General features: G+C 38.2%; 1 protein-coding gene across 4 annotated transcripts in view; it reads right to left on the minus strand.

Moving 5' to 3' along the window:
- vrk2 (VRK serine/threonine kinase 2) overlaps nt 1–16,978 on the minus strand; it is a 28,415-nt gene extending 11,437 nt beyond the window's left edge. Inside the window, exons 1-11 of one of the 4 annotated variants that reach the window (XM_057848161.1) lie at nt 16,793–16,977; nt 16,391–16,453; nt 16,085–16,219; nt 11,405–11,460; nt 11,212–11,281; nt 9,770–9,857; nt 9,582–9,690; nt 7,318–7,410; nt 7,085–7,217; nt 4,727–4,847; nt 4,165–4,223 (exon numbers count right to left, since the gene is read on the minus strand). In XM_057848161.1, coding sequence (XP_057704144.1) covers nt 4,165–4,223; nt 4,727–4,847; nt 7,085–7,217; nt 7,318–7,410; nt 9,582–9,690; nt 9,770–9,857; nt 11,212–11,281; nt 11,405–11,460; nt 16,085–16,214 — 859 coding nt within the window. In that variant the 5' untranslated portion in view covers nt 16,215–16,219; nt 16,391–16,453; nt 16,793–16,977. Of the gene's footprint in view, nt 1–4,164; nt 4,224–4,726; nt 4,848–7,084; nt 7,218–7,317; nt 7,411–9,581; nt 9,691–9,769; nt 9,858–11,211; nt 11,282–11,404; nt 11,461–16,084; nt 16,220–16,390; nt 16,454–16,792 lie in introns of all 4 variants that reach the window. The other 3 variants (XM_057848162.1, XM_057848160.1, XM_057848163.1) reach the window with 3 other exon arrangements.
- Between the last annotated feature and the right edge of the window lie 1,435 nt (nt 16,979–18,413).

Genomic DNA, 18,413 nt, shown 5'->3' on the forward strand with positions numbered 1-18,413 from the left:
TCATAACTTCGTTCATGAGTTCTGAATTTTATAAAGTGCTTCTTTAGAACCGACAGGCTCTGTGTGCGCATAAGCGGAGGGGAGATAGTGAAGCCCGCGCTGGAGTGGATGTGTGTGTGGCGACGTTTGAGGCAGCCGGACGTGTTGTGTTCGCGGCAATAAACACCACATGTTAAAAGTGATCCTGAGCAGTCTGTCTTCTACATGTCACTCCAAAGTCACAACTATGGGGGGTAACGAGAGCCTTTCCGACAAAGCCGCAGATAAAGCCATAAGCTAAAAAACACACTATAAAAACCAAACCTTAAACTATCCAACCTGGCAACCCAAGCTGCCGATCATGGCAGCTCACATTACCAGGGGTTTTTAATGGCGGCGAATAAGCATTCTTTTACATTCAGACTCAATATTATCCAAAGGTGCTGAATAAACAAGTTACACCAAAAACGTGCAACATGAATACAGCGTAAATGTTTAACGGCACGGGGATAACGTTAACAGTAAGAGAGAAGTCGAATTGAGCACAGCCACATGGCAGTATGTGAACTTTCCTTCATGTGCATCCAGGACCAAACGTGAGTACTTATTCCTTACTTTGTAGAAAGTTTTTTGTCTTTACTCTGGAATCGCTGCATTCACGGCTGTTTGTAATGTTACACGCATGTGCAGAACCGCAAAGTTGCAATTTCTGATGAGGTGCAAAATCCGACAGAACAACGGCTCAGTACCAACATTTAAGCGTGTTTTACGAACAGGTCAGTGCCGATGCGGATTTGAAATTGAATCTGACAGTTTAAGTGTTTAAGCAGATAAAGTAATTGCTGTCCGTGGTTCCATATCGACTGTCAATAATAAATTGCAGCAATTATTGGGGAGAAGAAAGAATAGAACTACGAAAGTTCATTTTTTGGAACCTCGAACTTTAGCTCAAAATTTTGAATCAAACTATGAACTGCTCAGTTCATTTTAAAATTTGAACAGGAATTTGAACACTCATTATTAAAGGCAAGAAGGCGCCGTTTAGTTGTACATAAATTTGACTGTTAAAGCCTTCTTGGGTATTCGATTAATCTTGTCAGCTTTACATCTTAACCTTCACAAAGGACTTATGCAACTTTCCTCTTAGAATTAGGCAGCATAGTCCACTCAACATGTGCGTCAACCAGATCCAGGGCATTCTGTGTATTACACATAGATCTTTAGAACTTGTATCATTGACTCAGAAATTGCATTTGACACATACCCCTTGTCTTATCTCTGACAGGCAGCTTGGCTTTGTCAGCAGAGGACTATTCGTTCCTTAACCATACACATTTGACTTCTCCTTTTAGAAGTAATAAAGCAAGTCCGATTTTGATATAGTAGTCGAACAAGTATTTCATGGTACAATTACTTTACAGTTCCTTGGACCTTAAGTAGAGATTATTACAAATGTGACAACCAGTATCACTTAAAATGGACTATTTCAACAGTCTTTTACATTTAAATTGAGAAAGATTAATTAAAACGGATAAGAAAATAAGCTTGTTTACATTCTGACGACTTCTGATCCATGCAAGTCGTTGAACATTGGTGATAATATTCAACCATCGTCAACACTTGCGTTCATCTGTTCCCAGACTTTACGATTGAATCGTGGCATCCTGAAAGTTTGGCGATTTAAAAAAATATACATCAACCTCGTAAAGCCCTGATATCAACATACGTGGATATGGTATTATGGGTCAATAAACGTCCAATTCATTTAAATTGGGAGGTCTGCCTCATGTTTCAGTGACATTGACTATACTAGACTTTAGGGCTGCAGCTATCGATTATTTAGGTAATCGATTAATCTATCGATTATTTCGAATAATCGAGTCATCAGATTATAAAAATTTAATGTGCTGCAGAATAAATTTTAGAAGTAAAACAAACAAGCATTTATGCCTGCTGTCACATTTATTTTGGCTTGCTAAGATTGCACTTTCAAAAGAGCACTAAAGGCAGATAGAAAAATAAAATGTTAAAATGTAAAATGTTTCTTCAAACTACTCAAAATTACACTTGCATTTCAAATAAATTAAGATACCAGAGTTTAGTACAACAAAAGTACAATTGGCCAACTTGCATACAGCAAAAGTCCACTGGCTTAAAAGCTATAAAACTTTTTTTTTTTCTTTTTTTACAAAGCTCTTAACAAGTCATTCAAACACATATTCCCACAAAAAAATTGTTACACTTCTAAACTATATAAAAAATGCATAAAAAAACATTAGCGCAAACAAAAATAAACCTTATCTTGGTCTTAACAGGGAGCAGCTGTATTCAGCCATGCTAGACGAGTTAATCACTGTTGCCACTCGAGGGCAGTATATCCACCCGAATCAATAAAACTAAATGCAGCACTTTTAAAGGGTATTACAACACCTGGGGAAATGCTAATATTCCATCATTTATCCATAAATGCATGCGTTTTGGATTCATATCATGCCACTTCGTGTAATTACACTCATCGCAACACCAAGAAATGATAGAAATTTGGATCGATTGTCAAGCTAAAACAACCGGCGCCCGAGATCCCGCAAATCTAGCATATTGTGTGCGTGACATCACAACAGGAAACGCCCGCCTGAGTGCTTAGTACTGAATGGCGGCGATGATGGCGGACCATTTTGTTTCTAGTTGCAGCGACGAATCCGACGTAACGAACGTACTTCTAATGGTGACGAGGAGAGTTATGAACCTTTCTTTGGTGTTTGGGGTTATCAATTTGAGCCCAAACGAAAGCCAATGCAGCCTAATGAAACGATCATTGAGGGGAGCAATCACACTGATGAAACACCGGCAACAGATCCTGTGGGAAACACCGAATGGTTTTGCATTTCTCTTTGTGAAGCTGATACACCGTGACCGCAAAATGAAGTAATATGTAGAATAATTATCATTTATTGTGGTATCATAGGTTTTCGCTCTGCCAACAGACACAAATATGAATGGGATTAGAGGATTTGCTGTATATATTTTACAAGCGATAATTTATACATGTGTCCAGTCCTATATCCAATGCGGGATGTTTTTTATTATAAAAAAGTACTCACTCTGGCCATTTCCCTCCTTTGCTTAGCCTGGGGTGGTGGGGTGGTCTCATCAGAGCCAGTCATCGTCGTTTTTCTTGATATCTCGGGACATTTAGGTGGCTGCGCGTGTATGGTGGGCACCGCATCTGCTTTCAGCGGCAATTTCTTAGCAAAATCTGATTTCATTTGTCCATAGTTCAAATAGCTTTCAGGTGTAAAATGCGCACCACACAAAACCATGCAGGAGGCTGGGTCTGCAAAATTAGCCTTCTTAGCACGGACGAACTTTACTCATTGTCTGCGTAGTCCAGCTCTTTTTCTCGCGTTCGGGAACTCATGAGTACTACATTGCGACAAATGGCTATTTGTACACCACATAGCATGATAGGTTTGAACCATTTTAGTGATTTTTTGATAAAACACGAACGCAACTCTCTCATCCATAAACAACGATGGCACCTGCCTGGACCTTTTGTTTCCTTGCTGTGACGTCAAAGCCCCATTCGGTTGTTTCCAGAATACTTTCGGAAATGTTCATAATTTTCGAAGATTGCTCATGAATGTGATTTTTTTTTTTTTTTGTTAACTTTATGAATAATTGTTATCTTGCCACATAACGGTTCTATTGATATCTCACAGCCCCTTAGTATTATAATACCCTTCAAAACAAACCATTGCAACGTCACTAACTAAACGAATCCTCGAAGCAGCAAAATGTGATTCGAAGCTCTTTTCTAATCGAATTACTTGAGTTAATCAATTGATTGTTTCAGCACTACTACACTTCCAATCCATTTTTATTTTTTTTTTAACCTGTCGTGTTCAGCTGTTTGACACGGAGAATGGAAATCTGAGTGCCCGGTTGGTCTGAACAGTTCATTCCAATCCATTTTGATGAAGAGGCCTGCCAGCCAGTGAGTAAAATTGGTTACCTTTTTAGGGTTACCAAAACAAGACATATAAAATACTGTAGAAGAATGCCAATCCCTTAAGATCATTTTGCTGTTAAGCAATTTGAGTTGTAAACACACTTTTTAGATATATTATTTTGTTTAAAATAAAATGTTTCAGTGAAGTCTTGAAACTTCAGATTGTTGCGACTTACCTGTGCTGGCTCCATTCACTGACAGCTGCTGGACAGACTCTGGCAGACTATCCATCAGTCTAAGCACCAGGCAGGGCAGATAAACAGCGAGGGAATGAGAAGGAAAAACCGTTATGAGAGGGCAAACATTATTGAGAAGGAGATAGCGGGGTTGGGAAAAGGACATTACGGCAACGACCTAAATTGAGGCAAACTATTCTACTGATTCATATTACAAAGTAAGCGAGCAGTCATAATTGGATTAATGACAACTCTAACTTGTAATGTGTGAGTGGGTGATTCATGTGCTAAGCTATCTGATGTTAAAACAAAAGCAGAACATTATAAACTTAACCCCAATTTATTCTGATCAGATACATGGTGAAATATCCCACCTTATATATTTTCCCCACTGAATAAATGGCACTTGACTTAGAGGTTGCATCTTTAGAAGCTGAAGAACACATCTTAAAAATGGTTTCCAGTCATTTTGGAAGGTGCTGTAGCTCAACCTTCTCTTGCTGACCTAAACTAGGATTAGATCAATAGCAAGAGGGCCAATAACAAGTTTTGTGTTACCTACCTATCCTTAGCTTCCATGACCTTTACTGCATTCTTCAGATCACCGTCCCAGGGAAGAGACCCACATAACCAGTGAAGAAGACAAAAACCAAGAATCTGGATATCGCCACGCCTGGATCCAGCTGTGGATTGGGGGGAGAAAAATTAACACATTTTTGTAATGATCCATTTTAATCCCATCTTTTCAGTTTTGACATTAACTCGCTAGCATTTGGTTGTGTAGATACCTGGTCATAAATGAGTATTTAAGTACACTTATAGGATATTTTAATACTTTCGTGATTCCAACATGATATTTACAATTCTAAAATCTGCTGCTCATTGCTCCGATAATGTGGAAACTAGTGAAATTTGTATAGTCACTGCGTGGTTATTGTTTTATGGCCGCTACATGGACTGATTAGGCTGTCTTTCCATTGTGAATGAATTTAGTATAATACATGTTTAGTGAATGCTCACATTAGGCTCACTTTCTAACTGATCCAGCATTAAGATTCGAAAAAAGCAAGACTTCAGAGACCTGATATGGTTGAGTAGTTTTCTCCGGAAAATGAATTTATACTAGGGTTGTCAAAATTACGCGTTAATGGGCGGTAATTAATTTTTTTTACTTAATCAAGTTAAAATATTTGACGCAATTAACGCACATGCCCCGCTCAGACAGATTTAAATGACAGTACAGTGAAATGCCCAGTTGTTAATTGTGTTTTATGGAGTTTTGCCGCCCTCTGCTGGCACTTGGGTGTGACTGATTTTATAAGCTTCAGCACCCATGAGCATTGTGTAAGTAATTATTGACATCAACAATGGCGGGCTACTAGTTAATTTTTTGATTGAAAATTTTACAAATGTTATTAAAACGAAAACATTAAGAGGGGTTTTAATTTCTATAACTTGTACTAACATTTATCTTTTAAGAACTACAAGTCTTTCTATCCATGGATCGCTTTAACAGAATGTTAATAATGTTAATGCCATCTTGTTGATTTATTGTTAGAATAAACAAATACAGTCCTTATGTACCGTATGTTGAATGTATATATCCATCTTGTCTTATCTTTCCATTCCAACAATAATTTACAGAAAAATATGGCATATTTTATAGATGGTTTGAATTGCGATTAATTGCGATTAATTAATTTTTAAGCGGTAATTAACTTGATTAAAAATTGTAATCGTTTGACAGCCCTAATTTATGCATTTTCGTACTGCTGCATTTTAATTTGTTAACTACTGAATATGCAGCAACTAAACACAAGCTTCTTAGTAAATCTTTGAATTAAAATTTCAGTTTTAAATTTGTTGTCAGTCAAATGTTTAAAGGCTAAGGTTTTATAATCCAGTACGAACACCAATAAAAATATACACAGTATTTTAAAAATGTGATAAATTCAAGAGAGCTTGCATTTAAGAATGTTAGAGACACTGCATGGATCTACATTAATGTGTGAAGTGCATCAATACTCAAAAATCAAGTTCATCCAGAAGGGTCAAGCCCGGGGAGTTTTAGCAACTCAATATAGTAATGGCCGTCACACGTCTTTGGAGAAATTACGTATTGACTGGCTTCATCTGAGGGGAGAAATCTCCTCCCTGAGCCATGACTGGCATTGATTCGCCTTAGCCAACAGGGATGTCTGATTAAGGAAGCATGGTCCTGGCTATCCAGGACAAGTAATCAACGAGATTCTGGTAATCTTACTGCATGACAACAGGTATGTAGCTGTAAATGTTTAAGCATTTACAAATCATGATTTAGTCATCTTGAATTATTACGGCTTTACAAGATTTTTTTTTAATTCTGTTGAGCCAAAATTCAAACATACTTGACCGATTTTCACCAGTTATTTCACAGTATTGACCTGTTTGGAAATGGAGTTTGCCAGCGTGGAGGTCATGTGAGGCTCGTGCCTCCTGCTACCTAAACATCAAAGTCGCCAATTAATGGGGGATGAACGCATGTTGCAGGTTATGACTTTTGCTAATTAGGAGGTTGTTAAACAGAGACTGTGCCTGGGAATTCTTCAGAGGCAGTGGACAGGCAATCGATGGTCAATGAGTAGAGAAGGATACAAGCAGGCAATTTGCCAGTTAATGTTTTCCCGATATCAATCAAGCAAAGTGGCAACTGATGGGCGCAGAAAGTGTTCTACACGTACTGACGAACAGGGTTCAAGAACAATAAATGTTGTAAGAGTAGAACCTCAGTTTTCTAAATATCTGTCAATAAATGTTCTTGTATTCTACTACAAAAAAACATTCTCTCCCTCAATAAGATACAACTAATAAACACCGGATTTTTCTTCATTTGGGATATGATTTTTTTTCCCACTTGTTTCTTAATCTCATTGAAACTTACTAACACCTCTGTGAGCATCTAGACTGGTGTATTCAATGGTGCCATCGTGACCTTTCCGATGATTTTCATGATACTGTTTTTGGACTCCATCATTGCAGTACCGATTAGCCAGTCCATAGTCGGCTAGGTAGAGCTACAATCCAGGAAAAAAAAAACAACAGATCATTACATACATGTACTTGTTCCTAATGCTAGTTTTGCTGTATATATTTCTCAAATCCCAACAAACTAACCTCTTGAGGGTTTCTATGACCCAGCATAAGGTTGGAAGCTTTGATGTCTGCATGCACAAATTCATTCTCGTGGATATATTCCAGTATGTCTACCTGAAGGAGAAGAACACAATGGCATGATTTAACTGGTATTCCATTTGGCATTACCAATGCACCAACTAGACTTTCAGGTGTGTAGACCACAGTGATTTTCAAGATGTGATCCCTGAGCAGCCACAATTTCTCTTAGATATTTTGGCGGCGTAGTAACTTGGGCGCATAGCTTGATGGCCAAGTTTTGAATTAGGAAGTTGCAATTGTGCCGAAAAGCCACTGATTGCATTTAGTCTTTGCATAATAGGAGAGGCAGGCCAGAAATCCTTTTTTTTTTTCACTTGTTCTTTTCAGATGCTTAGACACAGAGAATGGGAATGAGAGTTTCATTTTAGCAGGGGTCTCCAAAAAGGTCCTCAAGGGCTTCTGTCAGTCCTGGTTTTGGTTCCTACTGATCGAGCAGAGAGTTTAACGAATGATGTTTTTGCTAAGACAAGCAGTATTCAACTGATCACACTTACAAATAAGTATTTAGTCAACCACCAATTGTGCAAGTTCTCCTACTTGAAAAGATTAGAGAGACCTGTAATTCTCCACATGGGTAAACCTCAACCATGAGAAACAGAATGTGGGAAAAAAAAACAAAATCACATTGTTTGATTTTTAAAGAATTCCAAATTAGAGTGGAAAATTAGTATTTGGTCACCTACAAAGAAGCAAGATTTCTGGCTGTCAAAGAGGTCTAACGAGGCTCCACTCGTTACCTGTATTAATGGCACCTGTTTTAACTCATTATCGGTATAAAAGACACCTGTCCACAACCTCAGTCAGTCACACTCCAAACTTCACTATGGCCAAGACCAAAGAGCTGTCGAAGGACACCAGAGACAAAATTGTAGACCTGCACCAGGCTGGAAAGACTGAATCTGCAATAGGTAAAACGCTTGGTGTAAAGAAATCAACTGTGGGAGCAATTATTAGAAAATGGAAGACCTACAAGACCACTGATAATCTCCCTCGATCTTGGGCTCTATGCAATATCCCTACCCGTGGGGTCAAAATGATAACAAGAACGGTGAGCAAAAATCCCACAACCACACGAGGGGGCCTAGTGAATGACCTACAGAGAGCTGGGACCACAGTAGCAAAGGCTACTATCAGTAAAACAATAGGCCGCCAGGGACTCAAATCCTGCACTGCCAGACGTGTCCCCCTGCTGAAGCCAGTACACGTCCAGGCCCGTCTGCGGTTCGCTAGAGAGCATTTGGATGATCCAGATGAGGACTGGGAGAATGTGTTATGGTCAGATGAAACCAAAATAGAACTTTTTGGTAGAAACACAGGTTCTCGTGTTTGGAGGAGAAAGAATACTGAATTGCATCCGAAGAACACCATACCCACTGTGAAGCATGGGGGTGGAAACATCATGCTTTGGGGCTCTTTTTCTGCAAAAGGACCAGGACGACTGATCTGTGTAAAGGAAAGAATGAATGGGGCCATGTATCGAGAGATTTTGAGTGAAAATCTCCTTCCATCAGCAAGGGCATTGAAGATGAGACGTGGCTGGGTCTTTCAGCATGACAATGATCACACACACACAGCCAGGGCAACAAAGGAATGCTTCGAAAGAAGCATTTCATGGTCCTGGAGTGGCCTATTTTTTTTTTATTTGTTTTATTTATTAGGAGAAAGCAGCAGACACGACAAGGTTTTGGGGATACAGAGAAAAAGAAAGTCAAAATCATTAAAAACCCATGATACCTAAGCACATAGTGGCACGATCATAATCTAAATCTATTTACCTTTGGACACCCCGTGTGTGTGTGGGTGCGTGGTGGCTGGTAACAGAGGTGAAAGAGGAGGGGTGAAAGTCTGAAAGAAGCGTCATCAGGCAGGGTGGGGCATGCACAATTCCAGCAACATGAGGTAGTGAACCCAGTATAATGGGCCTATTGCAAAACCACGCCCCTAAATTAGAAAAATCGACGATTTACTGGCATCAGTAGCTAGCCTGTTCAGGCCCGCCCATAAATTCTTGCTGGCTGGAGATGAATTGATAAAAGTTTATCTTTATAAATCAGAAATCCAGCACAAAATTTCTCCTAGTCTATGCACGTTTTCAGCACTTATCTTAAAACACATTATTTAGAAACAAATAATGAATATGACTTTACAGGACCTTCAAAAAAAAATCAATGGTGTAGGTCCTCTTTTTGTGAGGATAGACTTACCAGAACTTGACCAACTCGGAGCACCGTAGCCTTCTTAAAGCGACCGCCATTACGTTCGCTGATTTTCTGAAGGTCCGTGCCGAGTCGCTCCATTACCATAAAACGATACCTAAACAGAACACCCATGAGAGATTATCCCAGGTACACAATATTTCTCAATCAAAATTTAGACCAAGATACAACAATACTTGATGCCATTATACTCTGCTTGCCCTGATGCCCAGTATTTTGGGATGCCGAGGTGGTCAAGTCTTTTACTTTGCATCCATTTTTGCACTGAAACAGTTAGACAGAAGTGATAAAGGATATGCCGTTAGATATCTGAAATCTCTGGTGGCTCAGCTCACTTATCTTTGTTGACAATGAGTAAATGATAAGAAAGTATGATTAATAAAAAAAAAAAAAATCCCTAATTTAAGATTCAGAACCTTTTTGATCAAGAATAATGATTGGACCGTGAAATTGTTGACATGCATGGAGATATTACACATTTGTGATACATACACGAATATAAACAAACATACAGAACTCTAGACTAAATAAAACAATGAGGCTTGGCTCCGATCTCACTGCTGCTGGTTTGAATGGCACACAACCAAAATGACAGCTGGTCAGAGGTTTAGTGGGGGTTCTAGAATCATTGTGAGATTCTTCTCTAAGCCTCTCCAATAAATGCATTGGTGAGCTCAAACAAGCAAAAGAGGGCTAACTGCCACCTCGGTGCATGTTTATTCCTGGTTCTTATTAATTACTGTGAATCAGGCAGAAGCGCCTCTTCACGTCTTCTTCCGAATACACTGTGGTACCAGTGTAATTTTTGTCACCAATAGCGATAACGAAAATATTTCATGATGATGATGATGAGCTAAAAATGTGTCGAGGGAGACTAAAACGTCACGATAGGAATGCCAGTTTCCGTCCGACCAGACGAGATTGAAAATTTGCCAGTTTCTGTCATACGTTCACATTTACTTATCGTACTGTATAGTTAGCACGCACCGTAGCAGCGTTTGCATCACTCATGTGACGTGCAGCGCCCACTTTGCCCCACACACACGCTTACACATGGTGTCCTCTCCAGACTTGCCTTTTTTGAAACACATGTCAGCTACTGCTTGGTAGGTTTTGTTTACTTATCTTGGCTATAGATATGCCATGCTGCTTTAGCCTTTAAAGGCATGTGCTGAGTGATCATCACACACTAAATGTAACTTGTAGCGCTAGCATAGCGTTCACATTAGCATTAAGCGTGGTCAGTGATGTCTCACACTTGGAAAACTTTTTAAATACAATGCGGCATCCAGGTGAGTTTAATACATTGAAAATAATGTACTCTTTTCCTTCTGTGTATTATCATCACAAAGATGGTGATGCACTTTTAGACAATTATGTGCTATTCTGTCAATGTTCATTCGAAATTGTTGGAAACCTTTTATTGATTTATTCATGGAATAAAACTTGAAGTTTACAGATGAACATTTTTTGAGTAATTGTCGACTCAAACTAGACGAAGACAAGCACATTTTGAAATGACTAAAATTTGGCTAAGAAGACTTCATAAGTATTTTCATCCAATAGACCAAGACGAAAATTAAAAGGAATGCCAGAAACAACACTGTCTGGTACTCACTCATTTCTGGTCTGCCTGCCCTCTTGTAGAAGCTGAGCTCACAGAACAGAGGGCCATTCTCATGATATTCCTGTACAAATGATTCGTCAATTAAAAATCTCTTAATTCAAAGTGAATTCTGTCCATATTGGCTATGTAATAAGAACTGTGTTTTTAAAAATAACGCATATTTCCAGACTGCCAATATACTCACCACTTTTACAACAAAGTCAGTATCTGCTGAGACGGCGCTGCCAATGTCTTGGGATGCTTAAAGTTGTGAGGAAACACATGTGAAAGAGGAGTTTACACATAGTTCAGTTATATGTCATGAATGATATTTGATTACAAGTCCAGTAGTAGTAATGTCCAGAATTCTTTCAAACTGTTCTACAAAGGAAACTCGAGAAATGTATTTTTGAAAGGTGCCGATGCTGAACCCCACCTAGCCAAGGGTGGCATAGCGCATCCAATAGCAGAGAAGCTGGCGTAGTGATAGCATACTGTTCAGTGTACAGAGACACGTATGTCACTGCCAAGTATACCTTGAGAAATGTGCTTTCCTGAAGTTTAGGACATTGGAAAAAGGCCTCTCACTCCTTCAATTGATAAGCTAAATGATATCTTACGTTTATGTACGTTTGAGTGGAATTCACAACAACAAAAAACTATTGTTCTCACCAAAACTGGTAAAGCTCTTTACATGGCTATTACACTCTTGTACTCTTTAAAATAAGTGGCTGTGTTTTTTGTCTAACAAGTGGAGTTGATTGAGAGCCTGTTGAATAGCCAGTAGACCTAGCAGCGCCAAAACCGAGCAAAGTGGGTTTCCCAGCCGGAATAAACGGCGATTGGCAAAGCGGGTGTGGAGATTGCGGAAAAAAAAATTGACAAAAAGAAGAACTGGTCATGTGATAAAAGTACAGTGGTACCTTGACATACGATCGCTTTGACACATGACCTTTTCGACATCGGACATAAAATTTGACCTAAAATTTGTTTCGCCATCTGACCATATGCTTGAATTACGACGATTTATCAACATGGGTTCCAAGAATGTTAATGCACGTGATGAAAAAAGGAAAAAGGTGAGGCTTACCATTGAAATGAAGATGGAAATTTAGAAAAATATGAGTGTGGTGTGCCATGAACTGGCTCGAACTGGCTTGTAGAATGTCTACAATCTTGACGGTCCACTTCCCACCATTGTTGGCCAGTCTTTATTATAAGTTAAGGTGACAATTATTATGATTGTAAGATAAAAAAAAATTGCCAGTTTGGTCAGACTTTTAATCATTTATTTCAGAACTTATGGAACACAACAGCCCGACTGCCCACCACAGCTGGACATGAAAAGAAAACACGGTCGCCACATTAAAACCGGATTCGTTACATTATTACAGCAGGGTTTCCCCTACATATTCAATATTGTGGCGTAAAGCCACACCAAAATAAAAGTCACCACGCCGTGGAAAAGATTTTTTTAAGGCAGTTTCAAACTAGCAGCAGCCTAATATGAAGGGTTCAGCGGCAATCCATTCATCGTGTACTGTAATGTCTGTAACTACCAAGGCCCCCTTAAGAGACCATCGGACGGGGAGCTTTGACGTAGAGGGAAGCGAGAAGGAGAATGTGCGAGATAGCGGTCGCATGTCGCTGAAGCCCGCTATTATTTTTTTAATCGTTTTTCTTTATTATTGTTGCCACCGTAAAGTGGGTAAGCCAATCCAGACTCCTCTCCTTCTTCCCCACATCCGGGGCATCACAGTGTTTTGGATCTGACTTTTCGGCGATAGTAACCGGTGGACGGCCGTCTTGGACAGAAAGGCAAGTTTGAATGAAATTGCGCCGAGAGGCGGGTAGAGCGCCGCCGCGCGAATGTCAACAACACATCCAATAGCAGAGGGGCAGGCGTACTTATATCTTTGTTATCAGCTGTTTCGGCGGATGGAATCACGGCTGACGAAACCTTGATAAATGCGCTTTTTTCGCGAGCTCTGGGACACTCGAAAAATGACTCTCATACTTTTCCTTGCTGAGCTTCAATGCAAAAATAAATCTGTATTGACTTGTACTAACTTTCACACTGCAAATTTATAACGTTTTAATCTGATTTTTCTTAAATCTATTCGAATAATTTTTCCCATCTTGTTTTGAGTGTTAAAGACTAGTTAACAGAATGAAGGGTCGGATTATTCAATTAACTTTAGGTAAATATTACCATTTGTTCTTATTAAGCCCATACATCAAAAGGTTGGTCATTTTTCACCAAAATCAAGAGGAAAAATGCTGTCAAATAATGTTTTGAACAATATCACAATGAACAATATAATGAAAAAAGCTTTTTTTTTTTTTTTTTAGATTATATACATAGTTTATATATTTTAGATTATATACATATTCACTTTTTGCCATTTTTCTTATTTCAAGAAATCAGAAAAATTTACAGTGGGGAGAACAAGTATTTGATACACTGCCAATGGGTTTTCCCATTGGCAGTGTATCAAATACTTGTTCTCCCCACTGTACTTGAGGCACTGGCAGACTGTCATCAGCCAATCAAACGTGCATTTGAGGGGGGGGGGGATGGTGTCAGTGTAAGTCTGAACATAATGAAAGTAATTCACTTAATAATGGTAGGGTCAATTCTATCCTTACAAAATATGTGAAGACAATCTAAATGACCCTTTAACTCAACTCATTATATAATGCAAATAAGGTTGCTTAAAAGTTGGCGGGGACAATTTGAGCATCCTAAAAAGTTCCTAGTGTATGTCTCTAACGTCCCTATGCAAACCTACAACATTGGTCCAATAACAGAAGGACTATTATTGTTGTGCTAATGTAATACATATTAGAGCAAAATAGGAAGAAAAAAAAAGAAGGACTACGAGATGTAAGTCGTACTATTGCTACGAGAAAAAAAGTCATATTATTACGTAGGGTAATGTAGCTGTAATCAGCTACGCATTTTACGTACATGTATCGTAGCTGAGAGCAAAGACATTACTCTGGCTAATTAAATATTTCAAATGGATCTTCGTTATGGTTCTCCATTGAAAAAAATGTGGGAAAAAAAAAAATTAATTTGTCATGATATGACGCAATTTTGCCGTGGCACGACATGGTGAGGCGGTCCGACTCAAATGCAGACCACCACCGCAGCTTCAAAAAATCCAAGGGGAAACCCTGTACAGGTATTATTATCACCATTAATATATTATTATTATGATTGTTATTCATAATTCATTTGTTTTTCTCTGTGTAATTGCTATTTGCAATAGTACCAGCAGTATTTATTAAGGATTAAGTGTAGGTTTTCGGGCTGTGAAATGAATTAATAGAGTTATAATGTATTCTTAAAGGAAAATCTTGCTAGACATACGACCATTTCGACTTAAAAACAAGGTCCTGGAATGAATTAACTTCGAATGTAGCAGTACCACTGCATTGTGCTAACTGTATCTTCAGCAAATGCACACATATACATAGAGTTAAATACTACTTAAGTTTCGGGTTGTCCTGATCATGTTTTTTTGCTCCCGATCCGATCCCGATCGTTTTAGTTTGAGTATCTGCAGATCCCGATATTTCCCGATCCGATTGCTTTTTTTTTTTGCTCCCAAATCAATTCCAATCATTCCCGATAATTTTTCCCGATCATATACATTCTTGCAATGCATTAAGAAAAAAATGAATAAAACTCGGACGAATATATACATTCAACATACAGTACATAAGTACTGTATTTGTTTATTATCACAACAAATCCTCAAGATGGCATTTACATTATTAACATTCTTTCTGTGAGAGGGATCAGCGGATAGAAAGACTTGTAATTCTTAAAGGACAAATGTGACTTTGTATATTGTGACTAAATATTGCTATCTAGTGGATTTTTATGAGCTTTCAGTCAATGATAATTCAGCCATTTAACTTCTGCCCAAATGCATGATGGGAAGTGCAACCATGACTGTGCGTAATGGTACCAATTGATATACAGTATCTTTTCAGCGTTGGGAAATAAAATAGGGTTTTAAGAAAAAGATCAACTACTACCTTTTTCCCCACATTGCCTCACACAATATTTCTGATCGTTGAGAGAGGGATTGTAAGGCTTTAGGCAATTATAAAAAGGCTTCAAAGGCTGCCAAAATTCTCTCTACTCATTTTACGTTGCCTTCTAGTTGTATGTATACGTAATACGGTGCCATTATAGATTAAACGTGTCAATGCGTGAGTGGGTAGTGCAGCGCATGCGTTAATTGCGTAATCTATTTCAATGTTATTACCGCCGTTGACGCGATAAATTTGACCGCCCCACTTTAAGCCAAAATTAAAGAATCTGGATGAGTGTAAGACATTTTGTCTGTAACGTTAAATACAATTAGAAAACAATTTAATTGAAAAAAGGCATGTACGATATTTTTTTTCCGATTCCGATACTTTGAAAATGATGTGATCGGACCCGATCGATCGGCATCTCTACTTTATTTGTATACTGTTCACTTTCTTTTTCTATTGAGGTGAAAACATCAAAGCTTTTCATGGATGCACAACAGTAATGAATGTTACATCGAAAATCAGTTTTAAAAAGACATACAAAATACTATTTTGGTAACAAATCGTGGACTGGGCCGTATTATACTGTAGAGTGTAGACAAAACCATCTTTCAACTAAAAATGAACTATTTCAAGTTTTCATGACTATATCCCTGAAATCTTCAAGGACATCATAGAGTTCAGGAAAGTTTCATGAGAATCACCCTGGTGACTGGATTGAATTTTTATATTTAAATTTAAAACGATTGATTGATTAGCCTTTGGATGAGTGGGTGTGTTGGTGACTAGAGTGTATGTTAGCAATTCAATGCTCTGAGAATGTTCTGATTACCATAGTAGATCAGTCCAAAGCCACCTTGACCCACGACTTTCCCCAGCCTCCATTTCTTCTTCACATTATCAGTCAGTATGAAGCCATCTGGGAGCGGTTTGGGTAGCCCTCTCTTTTTCGGTGCTGACATTGAAACTACACATGATGGAAGAGCAATGTGTCACAACCAAATTCAGTTTTATAGAAATTATAGCAAACCATACGGGAGGGAAATCAAATGTAAACATTCTAAAACCAATACATTTATTTGATTAACTGTCTGGTCATGTCAATCAGAAGATGCCAAGCAGGTCGGGGATTACTCACTTTATCAACATAATCTTCCAGCATCATTGTTTTTCAGTGAAATACCAAGCCCAAGTGTTTAAACTGCGAAAAACAATGACATATTTCGAACTACTTGGGATATGTTGACGATATATCACGCGTCACAAAACGTTTGCAGTCTGTTACGAAATAAAGTTGTGTTGTTGTTACTATTAACATTACTGTGAATTCGATACTCACGGCAACTCCACAGACAACGTCATCGTAACTTTTCATATTTGTATACCATAACGGAAAACTCAGCCATACCTAATCCCTTAACAAATCAGTTGTTAAAACAACTGCAGCTGGACAGACATTGTTTGATAGCAAAATCGAAGTAACGGCTAACTTAGCCATGTGGGCAGCATTGTACACACGGAGTCATGTGAAAGTACATACCGACCACCAAAGGCAATTATCAGCGTGTTCCTATGTAGGATTATGATAATGTGCTGTCCTCGGTAATCAAATGCGGATGTATTGTCGAAACTTTTGTGAGCAACAAACTATGAGCCGGTTGAAAATGGAACCCGATCACTTCCTGAAAGTTTTCCCTCCTGCTCGAGTAACAGCCAATCACAAGGCAGGAAACATCTCGAAACGACCATGAACCAATTGACGAGGTTCACACTGCACGAAGATGGCGCCCGCTGACGGAAGTGGGTGCTCGGACTTCCGGTGCTTTGACTGCAGAGGGCGGGAGGTATTTGAGCTGGAAAAAAGCAACTATGGAGAAAAATTGGAAGGATGAGTCTTTAACAAGAGCATAGGTTATGTCTCAACATTGGTGGGAACGATATAACAGCATAACCTGCATGTACACTTTTTGCTGGGGACGGGGACAGTAATCAGACCAAACAGATTGGGTGAACGGGGGTCAGTGCTACATTTCTCATGGAATATGAACCTAATTAATTTATAGGCTAAATGATCAATGCAAAATACATTTTTATCGAGTTATACTAACTTTCACATGTATTGGTTCAGGTGATATACCGTTCGAGTCAAACCTTTGTTTTCAAATACTACTAAAGAAGAAGCATTCTGAAAATTTGTAGAATAAATGGCTGGATTTTATTAGCAAATTTAAATATTTAAACATAGCTTAAATTATATACACAATAAATACAAACATGTTAATAATCTCTAACTATCCAGGAATGCAAAAAATAAAGATTTGTCTTAAGAGCACTCAATATTGTCTGTCTAAATAAATGAATTAATTATAACGTTGAAAAAAAATAACTTCTTAGTCAGGGTATAACAACAATAAATCAAAATCAGGTAAAACACTACTGCTTTTGTCCACAAGCACAGCCAAACTCAACAAAAAGTGAAAACTTCTTACCTGGATTATGATTCATGTATGTATTATTAGGGGTGTCGAACGATTAAAATTTTTAATCGAGTTAATCACAGCTTAAAAATTAAGTAATCGTAATTAATCGCAATTCCAACCATCTATAAAATATGTCATATTTTTCTGTAAATTATTGTTGAAATGGAAAGATAAGACACAAGACGGATATATACATTCAACATACTGTACATAAGTACTGTATTTGTTTATTCTAACAATAAATCAACAAGATGGCATTAACATTCTGTTAAAGCGATCCATGGGTAGAAAGACTTGTAATTCTTAAAAGATAAATGTTAGTACAAGTTATAGAAAATTTATATTAAAACCCTTCTTAATGTTTTCGTTTTAATAAAATTTGTAAAAATTTCAATCAAAAATAAACTAGTAGGTCACCATTGTTGATGTCAATAATTACACAATTCTCATGGTCATAAAATCAGTCGCACCCAAGCGCCAGCAGAGGGCAACAAAACTCCAAAAGACAATTAACAAGTGCACAAGGCCCTGTACTGTCATTTTAATCTGTTTGAGCGGGGCATGTGCATTAATTGCGTCAAATATTTTAACGTGATTAATTAAAAATAATTAATTACCGCCCGTTAACGCGATAATTTTGACAGCCCTAATGATTATCTGAAAAAATGTCTGCGTAGGCTG

The sequence above is a fragment of the Corythoichthys intestinalis genome, chromosome 10 (assembly GCF_030265065.1).
Source record: "Corythoichthys intestinalis isolate RoL2023-P3 chromosome 10, ASM3026506v1, whole genome shotgun sequence".
Classification (NCBI taxonomy): Eukaryota; Metazoa; Chordata; class Actinopteri; order Syngnathiformes; family Syngnathidae; genus Corythoichthys; species Corythoichthys intestinalis.